Genomic DNA, 13,446 nt, shown 5'->3' with positions numbered 1-13,446 from the left:
GCATGAGAGATGCAACCATATTGATATAATTCAGCCCGTGGTAATTGAAATTCCTCCTGAAGATCTTCAAAAGTCCTAAGTTTACCCTGAGACACCAACTGCCCAATCCTACTAATACCAGCTTCTTTCCAAGTGCGGAAACCCTTTAACCGCCCAAATTCTGATAAATATCCGGTTAGAATTTAATTACACGTTACATTATTCTGCACTCTTATCTTTTATAGTTACTTCCTTTGGTATGGAAACCATTAATCCAGGTTTTCTAATCCCCTAGCTGCCGTCTTCTCATGTTTCGCCTGTCCTGTTTTTACTCCACATTGATTCTCCACGTCACTGAATATTTTATTTTTTCTTGTGCTGTTTGTGCACCATTATTTTATTCACAGTGTACATACAGATCCGTTTAATGTTGTTAATCTATTTTTTTTTTTTTATACGAAAAAAAGCACTTATAGGGAACCTGACAAATCCCCCATGCCCTTCAGCCCATCAGCATTTTTCTATTCCTTTCTAAATACCCTACCTAACCAGCCCTTTATACTGTTTGACACATAAATAGAAGTTTAAAAAAAAGTCTTTCCAGGTCACCACCTGACAGCACACTGGAGGACGTCCTTCTTAGCCATGATGGGACAGGAAACATGAGAGGTTAAAAGGACCCTCCCCCTACCACCCTTCAGTGTTTTTCCTGTCCCATTATGGATAGGAACGGCGAGAGGAAGCTACCGTTCTGTGCGGGGGGATGTGGATCGGGGGGGCTTTGCCTCACCCTTCCCTCCATGAGGCACCCGCTGGCTGACACCCGCCCGAGGGTCCCTCTGCCTACCAGTGTAGCGCTGCTCCTGGTATGAGGATCGCTTCCCCCTGCCGGGGGCTCTCGATCCTTCCGTCACGCCCCCTGGTGCATGCGATCCTGCCGGTGGCCTCTGCAGATGTCGGCGTCTCCATGCGGCCGGCATGGGGGAAGGAAATTCCCGCTGCACCATCCTCTCTTTCCGGCCGCGCGTCACTTCCGGTGTGCGGCTGAGGGGGGCGGGCGGCGTCTCCGAAACAGGAAGCGGTAGTGAGCGCAGGAGCGCGGTACAGATGAAGAGATGAGCAGAAATATAAGGTATGTGCAGTAAGCGTTCTCCGGTGCATCATGGAGGACGCAGCTAGAGAAGGACAGGAGTCCACAGCGCCAGTAAGTAGAGCAGGGCCGGGATTATGGATACTAAAAAAAAAAAAAAAAAAACCCGGAGCATGTGCTAGAGTTTGTTATTTTTCTATAGGCGGCCCCTTTACCAGAAAAATCGTTAAAGAAGCTGGGCAAAAGCAGGAAATGTCCTATTTGTGCAGCCAAGCTGAAAGATACCTGGCAGAAACCCCTATGTGAAGCATGCACCTGCAAAATCATAGGAGAGGAGCAGGCTTCTCTTATGTCAAATATGAGAGCCATGATAAGAGAGGAGGTCCAGGCTTCTGTATCAGGTCTGGTACTACCTCAAGCCTCACCTTCAGAGAGACCGAGCAAAAGGCAGAGGATTGATTACTCTTCGGAAGACTCGTTATCTGTTGTATCGGATATAGAGGAAGAAGAGGAGAGCAGAGACCCTCCAGAGAGAGGGAGAAAATACTTATTCTCAGCAGCAGACACAGGAGAACTGTTGGAGGCTGTGCGGCATACTATGCAGATAGAGGATCCACAACCATCTTGTTCGGTTCAAGATGAAATGTTTGGTGGCCTGCGCTCACAGACTGCGAAGGTGTTTCCAGTAAATTCCCATATCAGATCCATGATTCTGGATGAATGGGAAGAGGCGGAGAAGAGATTGACTATCCCTAAAGATTTCCGACTCCGCTTGCCGTTTGACCCGGAGGAAGTTAAGGAATGGGTCGATATTCCTAAAATAGACATTCCATTGGCTAAAGTGTCTAAAAGAACCTCAATCCCCTTTGAGGACTCTTCCAATTTAAAAGAGCCCATGGACAGAAAGGCAGATGGACTTTTGAAACGGGCCTGGGAGACTTCTTCGGCGGTTATCGGAGCTAATATCGCAGCAACATCAGTGGCTCGCTCCATGGACCTGTGGCTAAATGATCTTCAGGATCAATTAATAGCCAAAACTCCTAGAGATACTATCCTAAAATCTCTGCCTCTGTTAAAATTGGCAACCGCCTTTTTTGCAGACGCATCTGCGGAAACGGTTAGATTTGCGGCTAGAGGTCAATCCCTCTCTAATGCGGCCCGAAGAGCTATTTGGCTCAAAAGCTGGTCGGGTGATATGCACTCCAAAAATAAATTATGTTCCATACCCTTCTCTGGGGGCAGGGTCTTCGGACCGGTCCTCGACGATATCTTAGAGAAAGCCTCAGATGTAAAAAAGGGGTTCCCCGAAGAAAAGCCTAAAAAATTCCAGCCCTTTCGGAGACCCCGCTATAATCAGAAACAGGATTACAGGGGTAAAGGGAAGCAAGGTAGATGGAGCTACCAAAAAGGGGGAGACAGTAGACCCAAAACCAAAGACTCGAGTTACTCAGGTCAGAGGTCTAGCTACCATAGAAAATGACGCCATCAGAGTAGGGGGTCGGCTAGCCGGATTCCTAGAAGGTTGGAGGGAAATAACAACGAGTCCTTGGGTGTTACAGGTGGTGTCCCAAGGGTACAAAATCGAATTTTCCTCCCTTCCGCCCGAAAGATTTCTAGTGTCCAGCACACATCTAAAATCGTCATCCCCCATGTGGTCGGATATACAGGACCTCTTAAAAATGGCGGCAATTGTTCCGGTCCCCTCCCAAGAAGAGTACAGAGGTCATTACTCAAATCTCTTCTCAATAACAAAACCATCGGGAGAGTCGAGAACGATAATAAATCTGAAGCACCTAAACAACTGGGTGGTATACAAAAGATTCAAAATGGAGTCAATTCGATCTACCATTCCTCTGTTGGGAAGGGGTATGGTAATGTGCACTCTAGACCTAAAGAGTGCATATTACCATGTTCCCATTTACTTAAACCATCAAAAGTTCCTGAGGTTCGCGGTAAACATGGAGGGGAAGATCTATCATTTTCAATTTCGCTGTCTCCCCTTCGGCCTGGCGTCGGCTCCCAGGGTTTTTACGAAACTTATGGTAGAGGTAGTCGCATATCTGAGAAATCAGGATTTGATGGTAATCCCTTATCTGGACGACTTTTTGGTAGCGGCAGAGTCAGTAAGCCAGCTCAGAATCAACTGTCAGTTCCTCATCTCCACTCTAGAGAGTCTCGGTTGGATCATAAATTGGAAGAAGTCAGATTTAATACCGAAATCCAGAATAAAATTCCTAGGAGTCATGCTCGACTCAGAAACAAGGATGTCCTACCTTCCGGAAGACAGGCTAAAGGGAATAGTGAAAAAGGTCCATCATTTCTCCCGAGGCCGAAATACGATCAGAGACGGGATGATAATCCTGGGATTAATGACGGCCTGCATCCCTTGCGTGAGATGGAGCCAGTTTCATTCCCGGCAGCTTCAGCATGGAGTGCTGAGGAGCTGGAACAGAAGGCAAAATTCTTTAAATCAAAGACTGAATCTTTCTTTTCAGATCAAGAGGTCTCTGGTGTGGTGGACTCTCTCCAAAAATCTCCGGCTGGGAGTACCATGGCTTCAAACCCCGAGTGTGTCAGTCACGACAGACGCAAGTCAGGAAGGTTGGGGAGGTCATGTCCTGGGAAGATATTTCCAAGGTCGTTGGGAAAGAAAGGACAGCAAGAAATCATCAAACCACAGAGAGTTGCATGCGGTTTGGAAGGTCTTAACGGCGGCACAACATTTGCTGAAGAACAAGCATGTAAAAATCTTCTCGGACAATACGACGACCGTAGCCTTCCTTCGACATCAGGGGGGCCCAAGACATCTGGCATTACAAGATCTAGCGGAACAGATCTTCAAGTGGGCAGAAAAGTCGGTGCGGTCAATCTCGGCTGTACATCTGGAGGGATCCAAGAACCAGTTGGCGGATTTCCTGAGCAGGAAAAGTGTATCCCCTACAGAGTGGGAACTAAACGCCGAAGTATTCAGGGATCTTTGTCATCGTTGGGGGAAGCCGACTGTGGATCTATTTGCTACAAAGCAAAACGCAAAAGTCAAAACCTTTTACTCCCTAAACCCCTGGGAGAGCCCAGCGGCGATCGATGCCCTGTCACAACCCTGGAACGTCGGTCTCCTGTATGCGTTTCCACCTCTGGCCTTGATTCCAAGAACACTCAGGAAAATCTGCGAGGATGGGGCCAAAGTCATCCTCATAGCTCCTCACTGGCCGAAACGAAGTTGGTTTCCAATGTTAAGAAGATTATCAGTGGAAGAACCCCTCCGGCTACCAGAGAGAAAGGATCTTCTTCTACAAGGTCCAGTTCTACACCAGAACCCAGGAGCGCTTCAGTTGGCAGCTTGGATCCTGAACGGAAGGTCTTGAGGGCAAAAGGTCTTTCAGATGACGTCATTTCTACCCTTCAAGCCAGCAGAAAGCCGGTGACATCTGCCATCTACACAAAAATATGGAAAACATTCTGTGGATTCTGTGGGAAGATGACAGTTGATACTGACCATCCAGATATCCCAAAAATTCTTGACTTCTTGCAGTCAGGATTTCAAAAAGGCCTTAGACCAAGTACATTAAGAGTACAGATAGCGGCCCTAAGTGTATTTTTTGATTTTTCGTTATCTACCCACCCCTGGATTAGTCGATTCTCTAGAGCAGTCCAGAGGCTAAGGCCATTCATTAGGAAATCAGTCCCGCCGTGGGATCTTAATCTGGTCCTGAATTTTCTGTGTGATCAGTCCTGGGATATAACGGGAGACATAGACATTAACAAACTCTCTCTTAAAACCGCGTTTTTAGTTGCGATCACATCGGCAAAAAGATTGGGGGAACTACAGGCTCTTTCGGTACAGAACCCGTATTTACAGATCTTTGATGATAAAATAGTACTAAGACTTGATCCGGCCTTTCTCCCTAAGGTCGTTTCTGATACTAATATGAATCAGGAGATTGTTTTACCGTCTTTTTGCCAATTCCCTAAAAATCAAAAAGAAAGATTTTTTCATAACCTTGATGTAAGAGAATCAGTACTCAGGTACCTTGATCTATCTAGACCCTGGAGACAGGACAATAACTTGTTCATTCAGTTCAGGGGTTCAAATAAGGGGAAAAAAGCGTCTAAAGCGACTATCGCACGGTGGATAAAGTCCACAATTGATTTAGCCTACAAAGCTAAAGGTCTAAATTCCCCGGTTAATCTTAAAGCCCACTCATCTAGGGCCATGGCCACATCATGGGCGGAGAAAGGGGGGGCTACGGCAGACCAGATCTGTAGAGCTGCATCATGGTCTAATCTTAGTACCTTTTCTAAACACTATAAACTAGATGTAGTTTCGCCTCAGTTGGCCTTTGGTAGAAAGGTACTTCAAGCAGTGGTCCCACCCTAAATACCATTCTCCTTTGGTATTTCTCCAGTGTGCTGTCAGGTGGTGACCTGGAAAACAGTAATTAGACTTACTGGTAATTGTATTTCCAGGAATCCATCCTGACAGCACTGTTAGTTCCCTCCCTATTGTTTGATCTTTATACTTATGTGATGTAACATTTGTATGATTGATTATTTTGTTGTAATAAAACTTGTGTTTGCATCCATCCAGATGTGTTACTTTGGAAAAACACTGAAGGGTGGTAGGGGGAGGGTCCTTTTAACCTCTCGTGTTTCCTGTCCCATCATGGCTAAGAAGGACGTCCTCCAGTGTGCTGTCAGGATGGATTCCTGGAAATACAATTACCAGTAAGTCTAATTACTGTTTTTTACAGTCCATTTTTAAGATGAAAATTTACTTTTGACTAGTCGATGGGCGATAGTTTTCCCAGACTAGTTGTCCTGCTGGGCATGAAATCACGCCCTTGTGGGCATAATAACCTGAATTGTAAGAGCTCTCGTCATTGCCTGCTTTCTGCAAATCTCCCAACTTTCTTGCCTACATGTCATAACGCCTCTGAAGCCGGGTGTACTCTTCCTGGGTTTAGAGGAGCATTGCGCATGTCTGGGAGCAAAGGTGATGCCAATGTCCATGGAGGAGCCGAAAATCAGCCAGGAACAGAGCTTCTTCGCTTCTGGACATGCACAGTACGTCTTTGAAGCAAGGAAGCGTACACCCAGCCTCAGAGGAGCAATGACCTGTAGGAAAGAATGTTGCATGTATGCATGGGATTTGCAGAGAGCAATTGAGGACGTGGGCTCTTGCAAATCATGTTAATACGCCCACAGGGGCGAGATAACATGCTGAGTGGGACGACTAATCTCGGGAAACAAACGCCCCATCCACTAGTCAAAAGATTATTTGCATGCTAAAAATGGACTGTAAAAAATACTTTTTTAAACATCTGTTAATCCAGGATAAAGGGCTGGTCAGGCAGGGCATTTATAGAGTATACAAATGTAGGTGGGCATGGAGGACCTGTCAGGTTCCCTTTAAGAAAAATATTGTTAGAGCAGATCATACCTTTGAGTAGATGTCCATGTGTCTCTCCAGTTTTAAGTGTGTTCTCAATAAAGGCGTTGACGCATCTTTTTGTTTAGGCGCAGCAACAGCAACACTCGCTGCTCTGGACCCTGCTCTCCCAAAGACACCCGTTATGTGTCTCGGTCAGAGTCCCTTCGCTGTGCCGTAGGTGGACCTCAGCAGATCTTCCGACCATGTGAACTTCTTCACGGTGAAGAACTAGGGAAAGGTTTCTTTGGTCGAGCTATAAAGGTCATTTTTAAAAGTTATATTTGTAAAGTGTCTTTTGCATCCTGCGGACACAGCTTACTATATTGCGCTGTATTCTTTGGCCCTACAGGTCATACATAGAGCCACTGGCAAAGTGATGGTTATGAAAGAGTTGATACAGTTTGATGAACAGACACAAAAAACATTCCTTACTGAGGTACGTAGGATAAAGGATCTGGTCTGTAGTACTTATATTCTGGTTGTAGTTTTTAACCCCTTAACGGATATATTTGTCATGAGCGGGTCGGGTTGTGTGGAGTGCGCCAAGAGCTGAGCCAGTTTCTAACGCTGCAGATGCCTGGTAAATTTAATAGAGGGCATCTGTGTGTAACAGCCATGGCCAGAGCTGAGCTCCTCTCGCTGCAGTTAACTATTTAGATGCCACTGTCAATCTCTGGAACGGCAAGGATGATGGTGCTTGAGCGCGCACTGGCTTCCTGCTGAAGGCACTTGTCGCTTTCATCTTGATACTCCGGTGAATTATTAATGAGCGTTATTGAAAACTACAACTCGTCCTACAGAAAACAGGCTCTCATATGGTTATGTCAGCATGTAAAAGAGTTATGCCTCTTGAAAGAAGGGAAAGGGGAAAAAAAACGCAAAATGTAAATAAAACGACCCAGGCATTGACGGGTTAATTTGTCAACCCGAATACAAGTTTGTTACTTTATCTTTTCTATCCCCCAGGTGAAGGTCATGCGGTCCCTGGATCATCCTAATGTTCTGCGTTTTATTGGGGTTCTCTATAAGGATCGGAGGCTGAACCTGCTGACTGAATTTATAGAATGTGGCACCCTGAAGGATTTCCTAAGAGGGGTGAGCCCCAGTGAACAACCTTTCTAGTTAGAATAGTTTTCTTGCAGTAAATATTTAGGTTTTGAGTAAACATTTTTTATAGTTTAATACTAATAATGGATAATTCTGACAAGGTTTTTATTTCCTCCCCTCCATCCTGCCTTGTTTAGGACACATGTCCTTGGCAGCAGAAGGTCTCTTTTTCCAAGGACATTTCATGCGGCATGGTAAGTTTTAACTCTCTTCCAGTTATTTTGTTATGAGTTTAAAGGGGTATTCTTCTATTGGTGACCGCATGAGGCTATTCCTGTGGCTTCACTTTATGATCTGTGGCAGCCTTACCTCTAGGACCCACTCCGATCCTGAGAATGAAGGGGCAACACTGACATAACATTGTTAGTGTTCCCTACACAACGGTGGGCTCCTGACCCATGTAGGGAGATGGGGCCACGCTGCATTTCCCTGCACATCCGAGACAAGCGCAAAGCTGTGAAGGGCACGCAATGCTAAATGAGCCTGGCAACTTTTTTTTATTCTCAGGACCGATGGGCCAGAAAACAGACCCTCAAAAATCACATCCTAGCTATATCGCTTTAAAAGATGGTTATACCCCTTTAAACTAATGTTAGAAATATGTAATTTTCTTTTTAGGCATATCTTCACTCTATGAGTATCATCCATAGAGATCTCAACTCGCACAACTGTCTCATCAAACTGGTAATGTTTCATTTTCAGCAGAATTTATCCCCTGTTGCTCTCTCTCTAGTTCCACTTTTTATTTTTCCTGTGTATAAATCTTCACAGCTAGTTTGTGCCCAATTCTTGTAGGATGGCACTGTGGTAGTAGCCGATTTTGGCCTTTCCAGGCTTATTGTGGAAGAGAAACCTAGGCCACCTCCAGAAAAGCCACCCACAAAAAAGAGAACACTACGGAAGACTGACCGCCGGAAGCGTTATACTGTGGTTGGCAACCCATATTGGATGGCACCAGAAATGTTAAATGGTATCTAAACCTTTTTGTGTAAGAAAACCAGTAACAATAATAGTGCACATATTGATTTTACTCTATTATTTAACACTAGGTAAACAGTATGATGAGAAGGTGGACGTGTTTTCATTTGGGATTGTCCTGTGTGAGGTATGAAGACAACTATTCAGCGGTAGAATCCCCCAACATTTGCATTTTTTTTTCTTTTAGAATTTTGGGACACAAGAACAACTAATTTTATTATGCAAAAAAAAAAAACTCGTAAAAGGAAGTTTTTGTCATCGCAATCACACTGACCATCAGAATATAGTAAAATTAATAATGCATAATTAAAAAAATGTGTTGACTACTTTCATATTAATGACTTAGAGATTATCAGCATGAGATCGATCAGGGTATGGCATCTGAGACCCCCACCGATCAGCCGATCTCACATTCAGAAGTGGCCAAATGTCCTCGGTGTATGGAGTAGACTAGCACAGCTCCGTTCACTGTGTCGTGGCTACTGCCGGTACTGCAGATCAGCTCCCATTCTCCAATAAGTTACATAACATTTGCTATATGTCTAGTTTTCATAAACATCACTAAAGTGAATTAGACAGAAACTCTGACAGAACCTTTCATTATAATATGGCAGACTGAGTCACTTCAGACTCCAGATCGCTTCAGTTCCAGCAGTGTCCATCATTTTTAGAGGTGATTGACTATGTTTTTGTGTATGCTATGACGGGACACTGCTGTAACATAGGCCATATGGCCAAAGTGTCTCCATCTGCCTCATTAAAGTGAATATTCTGCAGGGGCAATTGTCTGAATCGTGTACTTTGGAAATTTAGTTAGAAACCCCCAACGTAAGAACTCATTTATCCTGTGCTCTACAATGTGAATCGTGGCTTACTTTAATTTTTGGACATGGGAATGAACAAAAACACAGCAGTTCAAAAAAAAAAAAATGTTTTGTATTTTTTTTCTACCATGAATTATTATTATTCATTTTTATAGCGCCATTTATTCCATGGCGCATTACATGTGAAAAAGGGGCAAACATAGACAAGTACAATAAACATGAGCAATACAAGGCACACACAAGTACAGGAGGAGAGAGGACCCTGCCCGCGAGGGCTCACAGTCTACAGGGGATGTGGTGAAAGTTAGAAGACCGCTTTATCGTTTAAGTCTACGATTACTACGATGCCAGATTTAGGTTTTTTTGTTTGTTTTTGCTACTTTAACATGTTAGAACCTTTTTGAAAAAAATGTTTTTTTCTACCTGACATATTAGTTGCAAGAGCTCAATTGTGAATTAATCTGAGCTCTCGTGGTTGTCACTCTGGGCACACGAGCTCATTTATGTCCATGAACTGGAACGTCTTCCCAAATAAGATGTACCTATGTAGGAAATAGGTTAAAGAGTACATGTTTTTTAATTTTTGTGTCACTGTATTTGGAGTGTTGTGACTTCATTTTTTTCCATCAACACAGCTGTATGAGGGCAGGGCTTTTTTTTTGTTGTTTTTTTTTCTTTGTAGAAAAGGCTATTTTTTTTTTTTTCAAAGGCACAATGTTTGTGAGACAGATCTTATTGGTGAAGTTTACAAACTGTATTGATGCTTAGGTTTCAGTTATAAAAGTAGAAATGGGCATTGTTGCTGCCTTAAATGTGTTTTGCTTTTTAAAGAAATTTGGTTCAGGTTTCCAAAAAGAATAAAAAAAAACAAGGTCCATGCCCTGACCTTTGACTTTGCAATGGATAAAATGTGTTTTTTTTTTGGCCCACGGTCATTGTCTTGGCAGTAAAAAGGAGACATTGGGAGTGTGCCATGGCGCAGTAAGAAGCAAAATCAATAAGTAGTATTCTGAAAGTTCTTATTTTTAGCCTCTTCAGCCCTGGTGTCCTATCAATCAAAATGGCTGAAATACCTTGTCGCTAGCTCCTGTGCCTTCAAGTGCTCTGTAGTATTCAAGTTTGTGCTCTTACCCTTATATTTCATGTATGAATCGTTAGTTCTTCCTTAGAGAGCTAAAAGGAACACTTTTATTTTCCAGATTATTGGGCAAGTGTATGCTGATCCAGATTGCCTACCACGCACAATTGACTATGGATTGAATGTCCGCCTGTTCTGGGAGAAATTTGTTTCAGAGGATTGTCCCTCGGGCTTTTACCCCCTTGCAACGTCCTGCTGTCAACTTGAACCTGACCTAAGGTAATAAGTCCCTCTTCTACCTTTTATTTTATTGTCATTCCTTTTGGCTTACAACCCTGTTTCTCTTTTTTTCCATAGGCCAGACTTTGCATATCTTCATGATACACTTACAGCTATATCTCTGTTTTTGGGGGAGCTAGCAATCCCTTTACCCTCCGAACTCGAGTTTATGGAGCACAACTTGAGGCTGCAATATGGCCTGATAAAAGAACAACCCTCTCTGGTGGATAGCATAAGCCAATGATCTCAGAAGATGGCTGTATCAATTACCACCATTTTCTTACATGTGAAAATGTTACATTATGGGTCTTTCTCTGTGGTCATAGTTTATTTTTTTTGTATGTTGATGGTTAATTGATTACACAGTTAATTAGTCTGCATGATAGGGGCCAAAGCCATGTACATGTTTCTACAATCCTTGAAGCGATATCGCCATCATATAGGGGTTGTCATAGAGCATAAGTTCTTTGATAGTTTCATTTAAAAAACAAATATAGTTAATTCCTTAGTGGCCTCCACATGCTACTTTTAGGGTATGTGCACACGTTGCGAATTTCCTGCGTTTTTTACCCTGCAGAAACGCTGCAGATCCGCAAGTGATTTATAGTACAATGTAAATCAATGAGAAAAAAAAAACACTGTGCTAATGGTGCGGAAAATTCCGTGCGGAACGCTGCAGATTAAAAGTAGCATGTCACTTCTTTTTTTGCGGATCTGCAGCGTTTTTGTACCCATTCCATTATAGAGATCCGCAGGGGTAAAATCTGCAAAAAATCCGCACAAAAAACGTGACAAATCCGCACCTGCGTTTTCTGCCAAGATTCAGAATCTGCACAAAAAATTCCTTAGGCTAATCCGCAACGTGTGCACATAGCCTTAAGGGACTTCTGATGTGATGCCTTATCCTATGATGCTTCTGGTTAAAGATCTCTGTGCTGAAGAGTATCAATGTTCCGGCTGTTGCTTATAGTTGGAGGCGATCACTAATTAGAGACCAATAAAAGTGATCTTCGATCACTCGACTCTTTAGATGTTGTAGTCAGTAGCGGTAGAGGTAGGAGGCTCCGTCTCTCAACTCCTCACTTATGGCAGCTAGGAGCCTCACAATCGCTGCTTCAAGTCTCCTAGGGGAATTGTTCACCATAAAACAATTAATATTTAGAACTTCTGAAGTCATTCCGACCTGTAAAATAAAAAGTTAACTTGTTTTGCTTTTTAGTGCATAAAATACCGCAAAAACAAGTATTTTTGTTTTTTGCATCTCCCACCCAAACAAAGAAAAATTCTAAAAAATAAAATTATACACTCACACACACACACACACACACACACACACACACACACACACACACACACACACACTACCGTTCCAAAGTTTAGGGTCACCCAGACAATTTGTGTTTTCCATGAAAACCCATACTTTTATTAATCACATGAGTTGCCAAGTTAATTGAAAATCTAGTCCAGATATTGACAAGGTTCGAAAAAAAGATTTTTATTTGAAACAATAATTTTCTCCTTCAAACTTCGCTTTCGTCAAAGAATGCTCCCTTTGCAGCAATTCCATCATTGCAGACTTTTGGCATTCTAGCAGTTAATTTGCTGAGGTAATCTGGAGAAATTTCACCGCATGCATCCAGAAGCCCCTCCCACAAGTTGGTTTGGCTTGATGAGCACTTTTTGCATACCATACAGTCAAGCTGCCCAAACAGCTCAGTGGGGCTGAGATCTGGTGACTGCGCTGGCCACTCCATTACAGATAGAATACCAGTTGCCTGCTTCTTCCCGAAATAGTTCTTGCATAATTTGGAGGTGTGCTTTGGGTCATTGTCCTGTTGTAGGATGAAACTGGCTCCAGTCAAGCGCTGTCCACAGCGTATGGCATGGCGTTGCAAACTGGAGTGATAGCCTTCCTCATTCAAAATCCCTTTTACCTTGTACAAATCTCCCACTTTACCAGCACTAAAGCAACTCCAGACCATCACATTACCTCCACGATGCTTGACTGATGGTGTCAGGCACTGTTCCAGCATCTTTCAGTTGTTCTGCGTCTCACAAATGTTCTTCTGTGTGATCCAAACACCTCAAAATTGGATTCGTCTGTCCATAATGTTTTTTTTCCAATCTTCCTCTGGCCAATGTCTGTGTTCTTTTGCCCATATTAATCTTATCCTTTTATTAACCAGTCTCAGATATGGCTTTTTCTTTGCCACTCTGCCCTGAAGGCCAGCATCCTGGAGTCGCCTCTTTACTGTAGACGTTGACACTGGCGTTTTGCGTGTACTATTTAATGAAGCGGCAAGTTGAGGACCTGTGAGGCTTCAATTTCTCAAACTACAGACTAATGTACTTGTCTTGTTGCTCAGTTGTGCAGCGGGGCCTCCCACTTCTCTTTCTACTCTGGTTAGAGCCTGTTTGTGCTCCACCATTGTAGGAAATCCAGTTTCTTGGCAATATCTTGCATGGAATAGCCTTCATTTCTAAGAACAAGAATAGACTGTTCAGTTTCACATGAAAGTTCTTTTTTTCCTGGCCATTTTGAAAGTTTAATAGAACCAACAAATGTAATGCTCCAGATTCCCAATTAGCTCAAAGGAAGGTCAGGTTTATAGGTTCTCTAATCAGCCAAACTGTTTTCAGCTGTGCTAATACACTTACACAAGGGTTTTCAAGGGTATTC

At 43.3% G+C, this 13,446-nt stretch overlaps 1 protein-coding gene across 7 annotated transcripts in view; it reads left to right on the top strand.

The window, feature by feature from the left end:
- Nucleotides 1-11,973, top strand: part of LIMK2 (LIM domain kinase 2) — a 55,228-nt gene extending 43,255 nt beyond the window's left edge. For 5 of the 7 annotated variants that reach the window (XM_077294263.1, XM_077294255.1, XM_077294235.1 and 2 more), the window contains 9 exons: nt 6,587-6,761; nt 6,850-6,936; nt 7,467-7,595; nt 7,745-7,801; nt 8,226-8,291; nt 8,403-8,577; nt 8,657-8,712; nt 10,609-10,766; nt 10,845-11,973. In XM_077294263.1, coding sequence (XP_077150378.1) covers nt 6,587-6,761; nt 6,850-6,936; nt 7,467-7,595; nt 7,745-7,801; nt 8,226-8,291; nt 8,403-8,577; nt 8,657-8,712; nt 10,609-10,766; nt 10,845-11,010 — 1,069 coding nt within the window. In that variant the 3' untranslated portion in view covers nt 11,011-11,973. The remainder of the gene's footprint in view (nt 1-6,586; nt 6,762-6,849; nt 6,937-7,466; nt 7,596-7,744; nt 7,802-8,225; nt 8,292-8,402; nt 8,578-8,656; nt 8,713-10,608; nt 10,767-10,844) is intronic. The other 2 variants (XR_013223704.1, XR_013223706.1) reach the window with 1 other exon arrangement.
- The last annotated feature ends 1,473 nt before the right edge of the window (nt 11,974-13,446 follow it).

Source organism: Ranitomeya variabilis, chromosome 1, assembly GCF_051348905.1.
Source record: "Ranitomeya variabilis isolate aRanVar5 chromosome 1, aRanVar5.hap1, whole genome shotgun sequence".
NCBI classification, from domain to species: domain Eukaryota; kingdom Metazoa; phylum Chordata; class Amphibia; order Anura; family Dendrobatidae; genus Ranitomeya; species Ranitomeya variabilis.
Note: the sequence above shows the minus strand (reverse complement) of the source record. Positions and strands in the feature narration are given on the sequence as shown.